The following is a 15,000-nucleotide window of genomic DNA, read 5'->3' as shown; positions in this document are numbered from 1 at the left end:
ATATATATATATATATATATATTTCATTAAGCTACAAATGTCCTTTAATATCTAATTCGCTCTATCTCGGAAATAATATATTACCATACATGATGGCCGTGTGGTTTAATGCGCGTCACTGTAGTCCTGAGTTCTTGTCTTCCGTGGTTCGAGCCCACGAGACGACGAACTTATTATCAACTAAAAAACTCCACTTCAGATAACATATATGAAAATGCAATATTTCCGAGGTAGAGCGAATTAGATATTTAAGGACATTTGTAGCTTAATGCTGATATATGAATCACGGTGATGCGATAAATTTCATTCATATATATATATATATATATATATATATATATATATATATATATATATATATATATATATTTCACACAAATCCACTGAACTAATACAATTACCACAATCTAAGAAACCCTTCGCAACTCTTCACAAGTTCTCGAAATCTAAAAAAAAAAAAGCATAGGCAATGGTTCCATTCGATTTCTGAGAATTAAGTATCCTTCACATGAAATCCTATCATATAAAAGAATGCAAGATTTTTATATATATGTATATAAGATCATCCCTTCCTTCCTTCCTTACACCAAGATGAATAAATACCAAGAAGACTTGATACGAAAACAATCGAACAATAAAATAAAACAAAAATTCAAAAAAAGACAAATTTGCTTACCTGTAATCTCCCTGCAAGTTCCGGTAATTGGATCGAATACGTGGCCTGTGACGGAACCGACGGGGGGAGCAGCGTCCCCCTCGTCACACGACTGCGAGGGGGGAGGGGTAAGGAAGGTCAGGTGCACCGGACAGGTGTGAGACAGGTATTGGCATTTTTCTCCTCTCCAGCCCGGACGGCAGGTGCATGTGAAATTCCGAAAACCTTGTTTGGGGGGAAAAAAGGGTGGGGGGGAGATAGGAAAATTGCGAGAGACAGGCGCTGAGGAAAACTCTGGCCGTGAATTGAATTAGGGGGAAATGTCATTTAAATATATTCAATCTTGTTAGGGCGTATTTTTAAGCAGCAAGTTCCAACGCGAGGCATTTACAATGATAACCTTCTAATTTTCCATTATTAACAAATGCAGTGATTTATGTTGTGTTAAACAATATAATATATACCTGCAAATTCCATACTAAAAACCCAAATATTTTTGTTTACGAGGATACGAATGGCATTCCATTACACACAATATATTTAATGCTTTGTTTTTATGTTGTGTTAAACAATATAATATATACCTGCAACTTCCATACTAAAAAAACAAATATTTTTGTTTGCCTGGATGCGACTGGCATTCCATTACTAACAATGTATAATTAGTGCTTTGTTTTTATCCTGTGTTAAACAATATAATATATACTTGCAGCTTCCAAGGATTTAATATTGCACAGACTAATTACAAAAAATCATTTTTATTTACCTGGATACGAGTGGCATTCCAATATTAATAATGTATTATTAACACTGTATTTTTATGTTGTGTTAAACATTATATAACTGTAACTTCCGAGCGGATAATATTCCACAGGCCAATAAAAAAATATTTATATTTAACTGGATACGCATGGCATTCCATTACTAACAATATATAATTAATGCTTTGTTTTTATGTTGTGCTAAACAATATACACCTGCTGCTTCCATGAAGTTGATGTTGCACAGACCAATTAAAAAAAAAAAATTTTATTTACCTGGATATAATGGCATTCCATTATCAACAATATATAACTGATGATGCTGTGTTCAACATTATATACCTGCGGCTTCCAAGGAGTTGATACAGCATATACCAATTAAGAAAAAAAATTCTTTGTTTCTACACAAATACGAACCCTCGGTCTTTGCAGGGGATTTAGCTTCTATGTAAAGACAGAAGGTTTGTTTGTCAGGGAAAATACAAATTACTTTCAAATTTGCTATTTGTTCCTACACAAATGCAAACCTTCCTTCTTGACATAGAAGCTAAATACTATGTAAAGACCGAAGGTTTGTATTTAGGAGAAATTCAAATTACTTTCAAATTTGCTATTTGTTCCTACACAAATGCAAACCTTCCTTCTTGACATAGAAGCTAAATCCTATGTCAAGACCGAAGGTTTGTATGTTAGGAAAAATTCAAATTACTTTCAAATTTGCTATTTGTTCCTACACAAATGCAAACCTTCGTTCTTGACATAGAAGCTAAATCTTATGTCAAGACCAAGGTTTGTATGTTAGAAAAATTCAAATTACTTTCAAATTTGCTATTTGTTCCTACACAAATGTTGTTCTTGACATAGAAGCTAAATCCTATGTCAAGACCGAAGGTTTGTATGTTAGGAAAAATTCAAATTACTTTCAAATTTGCTATTTGTTCCTACATGCAAACCTTCGTTCTTGACATAGAAGCTAAATCCTATGTCAAGACCGAAGGTTTGTATGTTAGAAAAATTCAAATTACTTTCAAATTTGCTATTTGTTCCTACAAAAAACCTTCGTTCTTGACATAGAAGCTAAATCCTATGTCAAGACCGAAGGTTTGTATGTTAGAAAAATTCAAATTACTTTCAAATTTGCTATTTGTTCCTAACAAATGCAAACCTTCGTTCTTGACATAGAAGCTAAATCCTATGTCAAGACCGAAGGTTTGTATGTTAGGAAAAATTCAAATTACTTTCAAATTTGCTATTTGTTCCTACACAAATGCAAACCTTCGTTCTTGACATAGAAGCTAAATCCTATGTCAAGACCGAAGGTTTGTATGTTAGGAAAAATTCAAATTACTTTCAAATTTGCTATTTGTTCCTACACAAATGCAAACCTTCGTTCTTGACATAGAAGCTAAATCCTATGTCAAGACCGAAGGTTTGTATGTTAGGAAAAATTCAAATTACTTTCAAATTTGCTATTTGTTCCTACACAAATACAAACCAAAGACAGAAAGTTTGTATGTTGGGAAAAATACAAGTTATTTTCAAATTTGCTATTTGTCCCTACACAAATGCAAACCTTTGTTCTTGACATAGAAGCTAAATCCTAAGTAAACACCGAAGGTTTGTGCGTTAGGAAAAATACAAATCACATTAAAATTTGCTATATTTACCTGGGTACGAATTACAAATACCACCATTCAAACACGGGCTCACTCGACAAGGTTCAAGGCACTCGGGTGTGTCCCTAACGTCACAGGCCACCTCGCCCATCTGAAGAAGATACAGAGAGGCAGTGAGATTAATGCACCACAAACAACACACAGGAATTATTGGGGATTATCGTTATTATCATCCAGAAGATAAACCCATATTCGTAATTTCCGTCGATCTCATGAATAAATATGATCTAAATTCCATTAATTAGAGATAACAAGTAAAAAATGCGCCGTAGTTTCTTCGGCGCAATCGAGTTTTCTGTACAGCGTATCAGTCAAGGCCACCGAAAATAGATCTAGCTTGCGGTGGTCTCAGTATATGCTACATGAGCCGCGGCCCATGAAACTTTAACCACGACCCGGTGGTGGCCTGGTCTATATCGTTGACAGATGCACGATTATAGCTAACTTTAACCTTTAAATAAAATAAAAATTAATGAGGCTAGAGGGCTGCAATTTGTTATGTCTGATGACTGGAGGGTGGATGATCAGCATACCAATTTGCAGCCCTCTAGCCTCAGTAGTTTTGAAGATCTGAGGGCGGGCAGAAAACGTGCGGACGGGCAGAAAGCCGGCACAATGGTTTTCTTTGACAGAAAAATAAAAAAGTAAGTGATTAATAAAATAAATTAAAACCTCTGTTTTTCGTGCGGCAAATGTAGTTGGCTGAAAAGAGTATTTTTTACAAATTTTCAGTCTTCCACAAAACATGGTGTTCATCTGAAAGAAGTTACAGATGATAATAAGGAACACAGAAAGAAGAGATCAGTTGTAGGAACAAAAACAAAGATCAATTAATTAATTAAAAGATAAATAAATAAAAAGTATAAATAAATGATTGAAATACAAAGTAAATAGTTTTATGGCAGTAATGCATTGCATCTTCGCTTGAACCTTCGAGGTTCTAATTACAAAACATCCCCAGGGAGACATGCAATTTCTGTGAAAAAAAAAAAACACGAAAACCTATTTTTATCAGACTTCCGAGAGAGCTCCTGACTTGAAAGGGCGTAAAACTACTGTCAAGGCGTCACTTCTGAGTGATTAACGTCATGCAGTTTCCACGAACGGAGCTTTTCATGAATGAAACGTGACATCGAACTGACGCGCCCTGCTGCATTTCACACATGTCCAGTTGATTGACGGGAGTACGATAATATCTGTGGAGCCATTTTTTTTTTTTACAACATTTTGGTGCAAAATGATTAAGGACATGTGGTTTCTATCTGAATTTAATCAATTTCATCCTTGGGCGTTAAGGTTTTTGCTTCACTTGTAATATGATAATGTCCACTATCTGCTTTACTTGTAGTATGACAACGTCCGCTATCTGCTTCACTTGTAATATGATAATGTCCACTATCTGCTTCACTTGTAGTATGACAGCGTCCGCTATCTGCTTCACTTGTAATATGATAATGTCCACTATCTGCTTCACTTGTAGTATGACAACGTCCGCTATCTGCTTCACTTGTAATATGACACTGTCCACTATCTGCTTCACTTGTAATATGATAATGTCCACTATCTGCTTCACTTGTAGTATGACAACGTCCAAAGCAGATAGTGGACGTTGTCATACTACAAGTGAAGCAGATAGCGAACGTTGTCATATTACAAGTGAAGCAGATAGTGTGACAACGTCCACTATCTGCTTCGCTTGTAGTATGACAACGTCCGCTATCTGCTTCGCTAGTAGTATGACAACGTCCGCTATCTGCTCCGCTTGTAGTATGACAACGTCCGCTATCTGCTCCGCTTGTAGTATGACAACGTCCGCTATCTGCTCCGCTTGAAGTATGACAACGTCCGCTATCTGCTCCACTTGTAATATGACACTGTCCACTATCTGCTTCACTTGTAGTATGACAACGTCCGCTATCTGCTCTACTTGTAATATGACACTGTCCACTATCTGCTTCACTTGTAGTATGACAACGTCCGCTATCTGCTCCACTTGTAATATGACACTGTCCACTAATTTTTTTTTTTATTTATTTATTTTTAATTTTTTTTTTAACTTGTAGTATGACAATGTCCACTATCTGCTTCCCTTGTAATATGACAATGTCCACCAAGCAGTAATCCCAAAAACATTGCAAAACTAATGTTAAATTAACGACCCAAAATTTCAGTGAAAAGAGATGATAAATTAGCAAATGTTAAACAGAAAATCAAAACTTCAGGAATTAAAAAAATAAACAAATAAACTGAGAATTGAGAAAGAAAGAATTTAATAGAATTCAATCAAAGAAAGAAACTGAAGTCAGTAAAAAGAAATAAATGTTCAAGAGAAAGTATTAAAATTTTTCGAGGAATTAATTACGTATGAGTGAGAAAAGAAAATTCGAATGATTTGAATAATTTGGCTTGTTGGCGAACGTGACTAAAGGAACCATTACCGAAAAGCGTAATTCGAGAAAACAAAAGAAAAAATTAGACGCTCATGAAAGTTTTGCTCCTACGATAAATGCGAAAAGATATAAAATCCTTTGTTGATTTAATTACGATTTTTCAAAGATATAAATTGCCCGAATTGTTACAAAACCTTGTTCAGAAAAATTTTTTTAATTAAAATTGAAATAAAACATCAAAGAATCGAAATCACTGAATCAAAAAAAAAAATCATGCGTTCATGAAAGCTTTACCTAAAAAAGATACACGAAAAAAATTCAATCAATCATTCTTCTTGGAATTATTCACGAACGTTCAGAGAATAATATCCGCATCAATATCTTAGAAAGATACAGAAAACAAATTCGATCTATCATTATTCAGAGAATAATATTCACATCAGTATCTTAGAATATCTTAGAAAGATACAGAAAAAATTCGATCTATCATTATTCAGAGAATAACATCCACATCGATATCTTAGAAAGATACAGAAAACAAATTCGATCTATCATTATTCAGAGAATAATATGACATCACGTGACTCTAAGCCCGCGCGAGGAAAAAAAAAGGGCTTTTTCGTGAAGTCACGTTCGGCCATGAAGCCCTAATGGTGTGGCTTGAAGGCGGTTCGTATGCGTGATGGGTATGAAGGACGTTTTACCGCAGGGGGAAGGGAGAGGGGAGGCATGGGGAGAAGAAGAAAGGGGAGGGGGATGGGAGGGAAAGAGGAAAATCAAAGGGAAAGGGAAGGGAAGGAGAAAAAGGCGAGGGGCGGGAGGAAATGGGAGGGTGCATAAAGGGGGAAGGAGGAAAAGGGTGGGGAGGGGAATAAAGGGGATGGAGAAATGGAAGGGTGCAAACGGGAGGTGGAGGGATGGAAAGGGGAGAGGAAAGCGGAGGGGAGGAAGAGAAAGGGGAGAGTAAAGGGGAGGGGAGGAGGAGAAAGGGGAGAGAAAAGGGGGAGGAGGAGAAAGGGAGAAAGGGGAGGAGGAGAAAGGGGAGGAGGAGAAAGGGGAGGGAGTGAAGGAGGAGAAAAGGGAGAGGAGGGAGGGGAGGAAGGGGAGGGTAAGGCAGAAAAGGAGGACAAGGGAGGGGAGGGGGAAGGGAGAAAGGGGAGGAGGAGAATGATGAAAGGGGAGGAGGAGAATGATGAAAAGGGGAGTAAGGAAAAAAGGAGATGGGGAGGAGAGGGGAGGGGAAGAGAGGGAAATGGGAGCGGAGTAAGGAGACGGGGAAGGGGGAAAGGAGCTATATTACCCTCCACCTGCTACCCTCCCCTTTCCATCCCTCCCCCTCCCCTTTGCCACATCCCATCCCTCCTTTCCACTCTCCCCTTTATTCCCCTCTCCCACCCTTTTTCCTCCTTCCCCCTTTATACCCTTCCCTTTTCCTCCCGCCACCTAACACTTTCTCCCTCCCTCCTTTCCCTTCATTTCCCTGCTCCCCTCCCATCCCCCTCCCCTTTCTTCTTCCCCCCATGTCTCCTTCCCCCTTTTGAAAGGGTGCCTTTCGTATGCATTGCAGTCTTCTTCCTATTTAAAAACCCTCCGTCCCCATTAATAAGACTCTAAAGCATGCGACGCATAATTCATCTCACTTCTTTTTTTCTTTTAGTCTTTTCTTTCGTTTGTTTTTGTTTTCCTCCTTGTTTGGCTTCACGGCGACGCGCATTTCAAAGCCCTGGGGGCCGGGGAAGGGGGTAGAATAAACAAGTGAATGGTGAAGGACTTCCGGGTATGAACACTTCATCAAATATTCATGTGTAATTCTCTTCCTTCTTCCTAATCTTCCCCCTCCCCTTCCCCTTCCCCGTTCCTCTGCATCTGCTCAGGACGCAATTCCCCCCCTCCCTTCTCCCCACTCCTTCCCCACCTCCATTCTAAAACTTATTAGAGCTTGTCCCCAATCAATGATTAGACAAATGATTCGTGGACGTGACGGGAGAGGAGTGGAGCATAAAGAGAATGAAAAATGAATGACAGAGACGATGATGAATAAGAAGTAATGTAAGGATGTGTATATATATATATATATATATATATATATATATATATATATATATATATATATAATATATATGAATATATATGTATATATATCTATGTACTCACACACACACACACACACACACACACACACACATATATATATATATATATATATATATATATATATATATATATATATATATATATATATATATATATATATATATACATACTGTATATGCTATGTGTGTCTTTTCTCCCTAGAAAGGAGTGGTTCCATGAGGTGTAATCCATACAGTTTTCATCAAGTATTGCTTGGAGCACTTCGATTACAACATCTTTTATGGCCTTTGCGGGTCAATAGGTAGCGCCCTGGCCTTTCATTTGAGAGAGACCGGGGTTCGATCCCGATGCGAATCAGTTCATATATATGTGTGTGTATATATATGTATATATATAAATAAATAAATAAATATATATAAATATATATATATATATATATAATACTCTCTCTATATATCTCTCTCTCTCAATATATAAAAGAGAAACATGGAAATGCTTAGTTACCTCTTCCAGTAATTCGTCATCTCCTCTGTATATTTAACCCCTCCGACAACGCCCAAAGGCGTGAAAAGCCTTTTGGGTGATGTAACATCAGAGCTAAATTGTACAGAATACAATAAAAACAGAATTATGGTTTCCGCTTCTCTTTTCCTTTTTAAAGTCAGCGCAGGACATTTGTCAAACTCTCTTCGTCATAATGCAGCATTTAGAATGTACATATATCCCTTGGAAGTAATAAAAAATGAAAAATAAATCAACAACTGGCTTTCATGAGCATTGTTGCAAAATCGTCAACAACACACCGGCTACAATGTCTTGCTGTTAAAAAGGACCAAAAAAAGTGAGAGAGAGAGAGAGAGAGAGAGAGAGAGAGAGAGAGAGAGAGAGAGAGAGAGAGAGAGAGAGAGAGAGAGTTAGTCCTGGATGTTCTTTGAATGCTCTGTGCTCGAAAAGAGAGAGAGAGAGAGAGAGAGAGAGAGAGAGAGAGAGAGAGAGAGAGAGAGAGAGAGAGAGAGAGAGAGTCCTGGATAATGTTCTTTGAATGCTCTGTGCTCGAAGAGAGAGAGAGAGAGAGAGAGTTAGTCCTGGATGTTCTTTGAATACTCTGTGCTCAAAAGAGAGAGAGAGAGAGAGAGAGAGAGAGAGAGAGAGAGAGAGAGAGAGAGAGAATTCATTCTAGAAAAAGTTCTTTGCATGCTCTGTGCTGAGAGAGAGAGAGAGAGAGAGAGAGAGAGAGAGAGAGAGAGAGAGAGAGAGAGTTAGTCCTGGAAAAAGTTCTCTGAATGCTCAACGCTCACACGCATTTAACGGAGTGAAAAATGCGCATTTAACCGGAGGCCAACGTAAATGTAAAGCTCTTTTGTGTACGAAATAAAAATGAAACGAAAAGAAAATTATATAATAAGTTCTTTTAAGGTTTCCCAACGCCATTTCAAAACGGGGATTACGTAACGGCGCGATTCAGCGGGGCGGTATGAATTTCAGATCTCGTTTGAAAAAAAAAAACTCCTTTCACAAAGGAGCATCACACAAAAGAGATGTAGTTTGTTTACGGCGAATGAAAGGATAATGCCTTTCTAAAACTTACCGCTGAAAAGATGTGGGGATGTTTATACGAATACTAATATTTATAACTCAGTAGCCGGGGCCTTTATTCTTTCATACATACGGCAAAAAATAATCCGCATGTTGAATGTGGACATATTTATATCTTTTATGTTTTCACAACAGAAAGGGGAATTTCATTGTGTTCGATTTTTTTTATTATTTCTATTTTCGTATACACGTGTAATGTAGGAACCGGAATATAGATTTCAGGTCAAAGGTCAAGCGCTGGGACCTATGAGGTCATTCAGCGCTGACAGGGATATTGACAGTAAAAAAGGTTTGAAAGGTGTAACAGGAGGAAAACCTCGCAGTTGAACTTTGAATCAGTTGGAAAGTAAGATGGAAGAAAGAGAATATGAAAGGAGGCACAGTATAAAGAATGAAAGAGGCTGAAGCTAGGGGCAGGAGGGACGCTGCAAAGAACCTTAAGTGATGCCTACAGTGCACCACGTGAATTCTACTGACAGCACTGGCTCCCTTACGCTCATTCTTTTTTAATTAATGAGCAGGTAATGCATACACTTGTTTCTACAGAATTTAATGCTTCTTCCATAAATAATTACTTATGGATTTATAGTTTAGTGGTTTACTAGTTTATATCAAACCGCTCTTCACCCAGACCCTCGCCCAAATTTGTCCTTAATTGTGGTAATGTGCTCGGGGAAGTAAGTGGTCTGATATGGACCACTGGATTAGCAGCAGCTAATCAAGACTGATTTTCAATTCTCATCGTTCAATCCAACACATAAAGAGAATTTAATTAAGTTAAGAGAAATCTCTCTCGCTCTCTGCCATAAATGTACAAAGTACCAGCACTATAATTCTATACGATGGGCACTGCATTGAATTTGACAAAAATCAAAAATAATTTTATCATCAATTTTATCAATATATTAAGTTGATACAAAAGGACAAAATTAATCCAAATATTTTTCTACTAAAATTTTTTTTTTATATCAAATGACCTAAAAGTAACTTTAAATTATTAGGACGCCAAAGAACTAGTTCGATCTGTTGATTTATTGCTCAGCTTTAGCTTACTCAAGCTGAAAACTCTCTCTCTCTCTCTCTCTCTCTCTCTCTCTCTCCTTTAGCAAACCTTCATGTGGGATTAATAATGTAATCTAAAATTATCAATTTATTGACTTCTTTATCTTACTCAAGCTGAATTCTCTCTCTCTCTCTCTCTCTCTCTCTCTCTCTCTCTCTCTCTCTCTCTCTCTCTCTCTCTCTCTCTCTCTCAAAGAGCAAGCAGAGGTAGATTAATAGTGCCAAAAACTATACCAGGAACACTAAGGAAAGCACACAGGACATTAATCCACCACGCACCAGCATCGATAATGCAGCGTCTATTCAGTGCGCTACCAGCTCATCTGAGGAAATAACAGGAGTGAGCGTAGATGTGTTTAAGAATAAGCTCGACAAATATCTAAGATGCATCCCAGACCAACCAAGACTGGAAGATGCAAAATATACCGGAAGATGCGTTAGCAATTCTCTGGTAGACATCAAAGGTGCCTCACACTGAGGGACCTGGGGCAACCCGAACGAACTGTAAGGTCTGTAAAGTAAGGTCTCTCTTTCTCCTTTAGAAAACCTTCATGTGGGATTAATAATGTAATCTAAAATAATCAATTTATTAACTTCTTTATCTTACTCAAGCTGAAATCTCTCTCTCTCTCTCTCTCTCTCTCTCTCTCTCTCTCTCTCTCTCTCCTTTAGAAAACCTTCATGTGGAATTAATAATGTAATCTAAAGCTATCAATTCATTGACTTCTTTATCTTACTCAAGCTGAAATCTCTCTCTCTCTCTCTCTCTCTCTCTCTCTCTCTCTCTCTCTCTCTCTCTCTCTCTCCTTTAGCAAACCTTCATGTGGGATTAATACTGTAATCTAAAATTTATCAATTTATTGAATGCTTTATCTTACTCAAGCTGAAATCTCTCTCTCTCTCTCTCTCTCTCTCTCTCTCTCTCTCTCTCTTTTAGCAAACCATCGTGTGGAATTATTGCAAAAATGTAATATACAGTCATTAATTCGTCACCTACCTTTACTTATCGTTGTCTAAAATTACCAATTCATTTACTATTACTCACCTGACAGGTACATTCGGTACAAGGATCCGTCAGCCAATGAGCGCCCGATGCGAACGGACGCCCCGCCCACTCGCAGCTGACGTCACACCCACAAGTCTCCAGCTTCTGGGTCATCTTCAGAGACTCCGACTCGTGCTGAATGCGAGTAAAGAAAATACAAATAAAATAAAAAAGTAGGTCGTTAGAGCTTGCAAGCAAGCATGATTCAGTCAAAGATGCAGCCGAAGGCGAAATCAGCACCAGAGAGAGAGAGAGAGAGAGAGAGAGAGAGAGAGAGAAAGTGCAATTTAAGATAGGAGTCTGTAGAGAGAGAGAGAGAGAGAGAGAGAGAGAGAGAGAGAGAGAGAGAGAGAGAGAGAGAAAGTGCAGATAGGAGTCTGTAGAGAGAGAGAGACAGAGACTGTTAGGAAAGAAGGAAAGTGCAATTTAAGACAGGAGTCTGTAGAGAGAGAGAGAGAGAGAGAGAGAGAGAGAGAGAGAGAGAGAGAGAGAGAGAGAGAGAGTCACCACAGAAGGAAGAGCCTTTCAACAAAGGCTGGTTAGGCCAAGACAGCAAAAAAATAAAATAAAAAATCCTTTGCGCCTGTGTGAGTCTTTTCTTTGCTAGACAAAAATGAAAAAAAATTTTCTTTGTGAATTATGAATCTTACGAAAGGGTTGTTCCAAGTCATTTTTATATTTGTTTATATATATCTATATGTTTTTTTTTAGCTTTTGTAAAAGAAAAAATGGCTTTTGATATTCCTTGCTGCGTTAAGAAGCAGGGTGGGCAGGTAAAAATATCTAGAATTGTCACAACAGCAATTAAAATATTATAGTCGTATGAAATTTATTATTTTGTGAGGCCGAAAAAAATTATAGAGAGGAATGATAGGGAAAATTATAACTGTAACAGTAATGTATGTATGTATGTATGTATGTATGTATGTATGTATGTATGTATGTATGTATGTATGTATGTATGTATATATATATATATATATATATATATATATATATATATATATATGTTTGTGTGTGTATAAACACGTATATATATATATATATATATATATATATATATATATATATATATATATATATATATATATATATATTTTACAATTTCTTTCAGTCCCCTGACGATTTAACTGTGAGGCTGATTATCCGACTGAATAATTTCAACTAGCCAAGAGGAATAACTGATTGAGATAATCAATAAAACAAGTAAAAGAGGCGCCGAAGTTTCTTCGGCGTAAACGAGTTTTCTGTACATCGTATAATCCAGGCCACCGAAAATAGATCTATCTTTCGGGGGTCTCGGTATAATGCTGTATAAGCCGCGGCCCATGAAACTCTCAGCCGGCCGTGGTGGCCTGTCCTATATCGTTGCCGGAAGCACGATTATGGCTAAATTTAACCTTAAATAAAATCAAAGCTACTGAGGCTGGAGGGCTGCAATTTGTTATGTTTCATGATTGGAGAGTGGATGATCAACATACCAATTTGCAGCCCTCTAGCCTCAGTAGTTTTTAAGATCTGAAGGCGGACAGACAAAGCTGGCACAATAGTTTTCTTTTCAGAAAACTAAAAAGGAGTACGAAAAGACATCTATAAAAATTAAGTCAAAATGATTACGAAATCAGCATAGGACAATAACTGACAGTATTATAAAGAATTGGTAACACCCAACGAAGAAAATCATTTTCATTTCTGAAGATTCATACGACAATTTTTAAAACCAGAAAACTCTACTGAAGAAAATTATGATAAAATTACGAACAGAATAGACTAGAATATGGAATTTAGGTTGGGACCTATGAGGTCATTCCAAACTGAAGGGGAAACTGACAGTAAAAGGTTTGACAGGTATGACAGGAGGAAAACCTCGCGGTTGCACTATGAAACAATTGTTAGAGAGGGTGGAAAGTCAGATGGAAGAAAGAAAATATGAATGGAGGTACAGTAAAAGGAATGAGAGAGGCTGCAGCTAGGGGCCGAGGGGACGCTGCACAGACCCTTAAGTAATGCCTACAGTGCACCGCTTGAGGTATACTCACGTCACTATCATGAAAGCTTACGCTGATTGTGATAAAATTAAATGTATTATTTCTTGACCAAAATGTGGCCTGAGAAGGAATTATTTGTATCGTTAATATTTTTAGTGTTATTTTACTATCATTATCATTAGTATCACTACTAACAGCGGACAATCTCGCTTAGACAATAAGGAAATTTTTTTTGAGAAATGAACCGCTGACCAATGAATTATTACCCAAACACTCTATCCACATAACCACCGAGGCATTCTGTGGCTGAGTGGATATAATGACGATCTAGTAACCCATTGGTAAACAGTTCAGTTGTCTATTACTATCATTATTATTCGTAATCTATATTCATTATTCTGTTATCCCATAATTACTAAATTATGAGCTAATATATGCGGATATTAATAAGTTTTTACATACCGAATTAATTTTCCAACCCTAAAAAAAAAAAAGTAAAAAATGCGTCGAAGATTCTTCGGCGCAATCGATTTTCTTTACTTCGTATAATTAAGGCCACCGAATATAGATCTATCTTTCGATGGTCTCGGCATAATGCTGTATGGGCCGCGGCCCATGAAACTTTAACTACCGCCCGGTGGTGGCATGGCCTATATCGTTGCCAGAAGCATGGTTATGGCTAAGTATGGCTAACTTTAACCTTAAATAAAATAAAAAATACTGAGGCTAAAGGGCTGCAATATGGTATGTTTGATGATTAGAAGGTGGATGATCAACGTAGCAATTTGCAGCCGTCTAGCCTCAGTAATTTTAAAGATCTGAGGGCGGACAGAAAAAGTGCGGACAAGAAAAAGTGCGGACAGAAAAATGTCGACGGACAGACAAAGTGGGGACAGTAAAAGTGCGGACAGAAAAAGTGCGGACAGAAAAAAGTGCGGACAGAAAAAAGTGCGGACGGGAAAAAGTGCGGACGGGAAAAAGTGTGGACGGAAAAAAGTTTGGACAGGAAAAATTGCAGACAGAAAAAGGTGCGGACAGGAAAAGTGCGGACAGGAAAATGTGTGGACAGAAAAAAGTGCGGACAGGAAAAAGTGCGGACAGAAAAAAAGTGCGGACAGAAAAAATACGGACAGAAAAAGCGCGGACAGAAAAAATGCCGATGAACAGACAAAGCCGGCACAACAGTTCTCTTTTACAGAAAACTAAAGACAAGCGTATGCGAAAGAATCTGTCCCAATCACACATTATTAATGAATCGATTCGACTACTCTATCGCACAAAAAAAAAAAAAAAAAAAGAATATTAATAAACAGCGAAAATCGAAATTGCTTGATGGCATCACATAACCATTCGCCTGCATGAAAATGCTTGGATAGCGCTCTCATTAAACGTCATTACGGAAAGCACAGATGCATAATCATCTCATTGATTAGTAGCGTGATGACGCCATTAGTCGAATTAAAAAGGTACGGAACGACTCGCCGTAACTGTTTGTGCGGCAGTAAACATACGGATAGAGGGAAGAGAAGAGTTAGTTTGTTTGTTTGTTTGTTTGTTATCATCCGCTGAGACAGAATTCGTAATCATTTGTTTGTGGAACGTAAACATACAGATAGAGGGAAGATAGCAGTTTGTTTGTTAAATTCTGCTGGGACAGAATACATAATATTATTTGTTTGTGGAACATAAACATACAGATAGAGGGAAGATAGGAGTTTGTTTGTTAAATTCTG

At 37.6% G+C, this 15,000-nt stretch overlaps 1 protein-coding gene across 1 annotated transcript in view; it reads right to left on the bottom strand.

Moving 5' to 3' along the window:
* LOC136826711 (complement component C1q receptor-like) overlaps positions 1 to 15,000 on the bottom strand; it is a 60,060-nt gene that overhangs the window by 43,930 nt on the left and 1,130 nt on the right. Inside the window, exons 2-4 of the mRNA XM_067084104.1 lie at positions 11,280 to 11,414; positions 3,084 to 3,183; positions 677 to 880 (exon numbers count right to left, since the gene is read on the bottom strand). Coding sequence (XP_066940205.1) covers positions 677 to 880; positions 3,084 to 3,183; positions 11,280 to 11,393 — 418 coding nt within the window. The 5' untranslated portion in view covers positions 11,394 to 11,414. The remainder of the gene's footprint in view (positions 1 to 676; positions 881 to 3,083; positions 3,184 to 11,279; positions 11,415 to 15,000) is intronic.

This window comes from Macrobrachium rosenbergii, chromosome 41, assembly GCF_040412425.1.
Source record: "Macrobrachium rosenbergii isolate ZJJX-2024 chromosome 41, ASM4041242v1, whole genome shotgun sequence".
In the NCBI taxonomy this organism is placed as follows: Eukaryota; Metazoa; Arthropoda; class Malacostraca; order Decapoda; family Palaemonidae; genus Macrobrachium; species Macrobrachium rosenbergii.
This window is presented reverse-complemented; position numbering and strand designations above follow the sequence as displayed.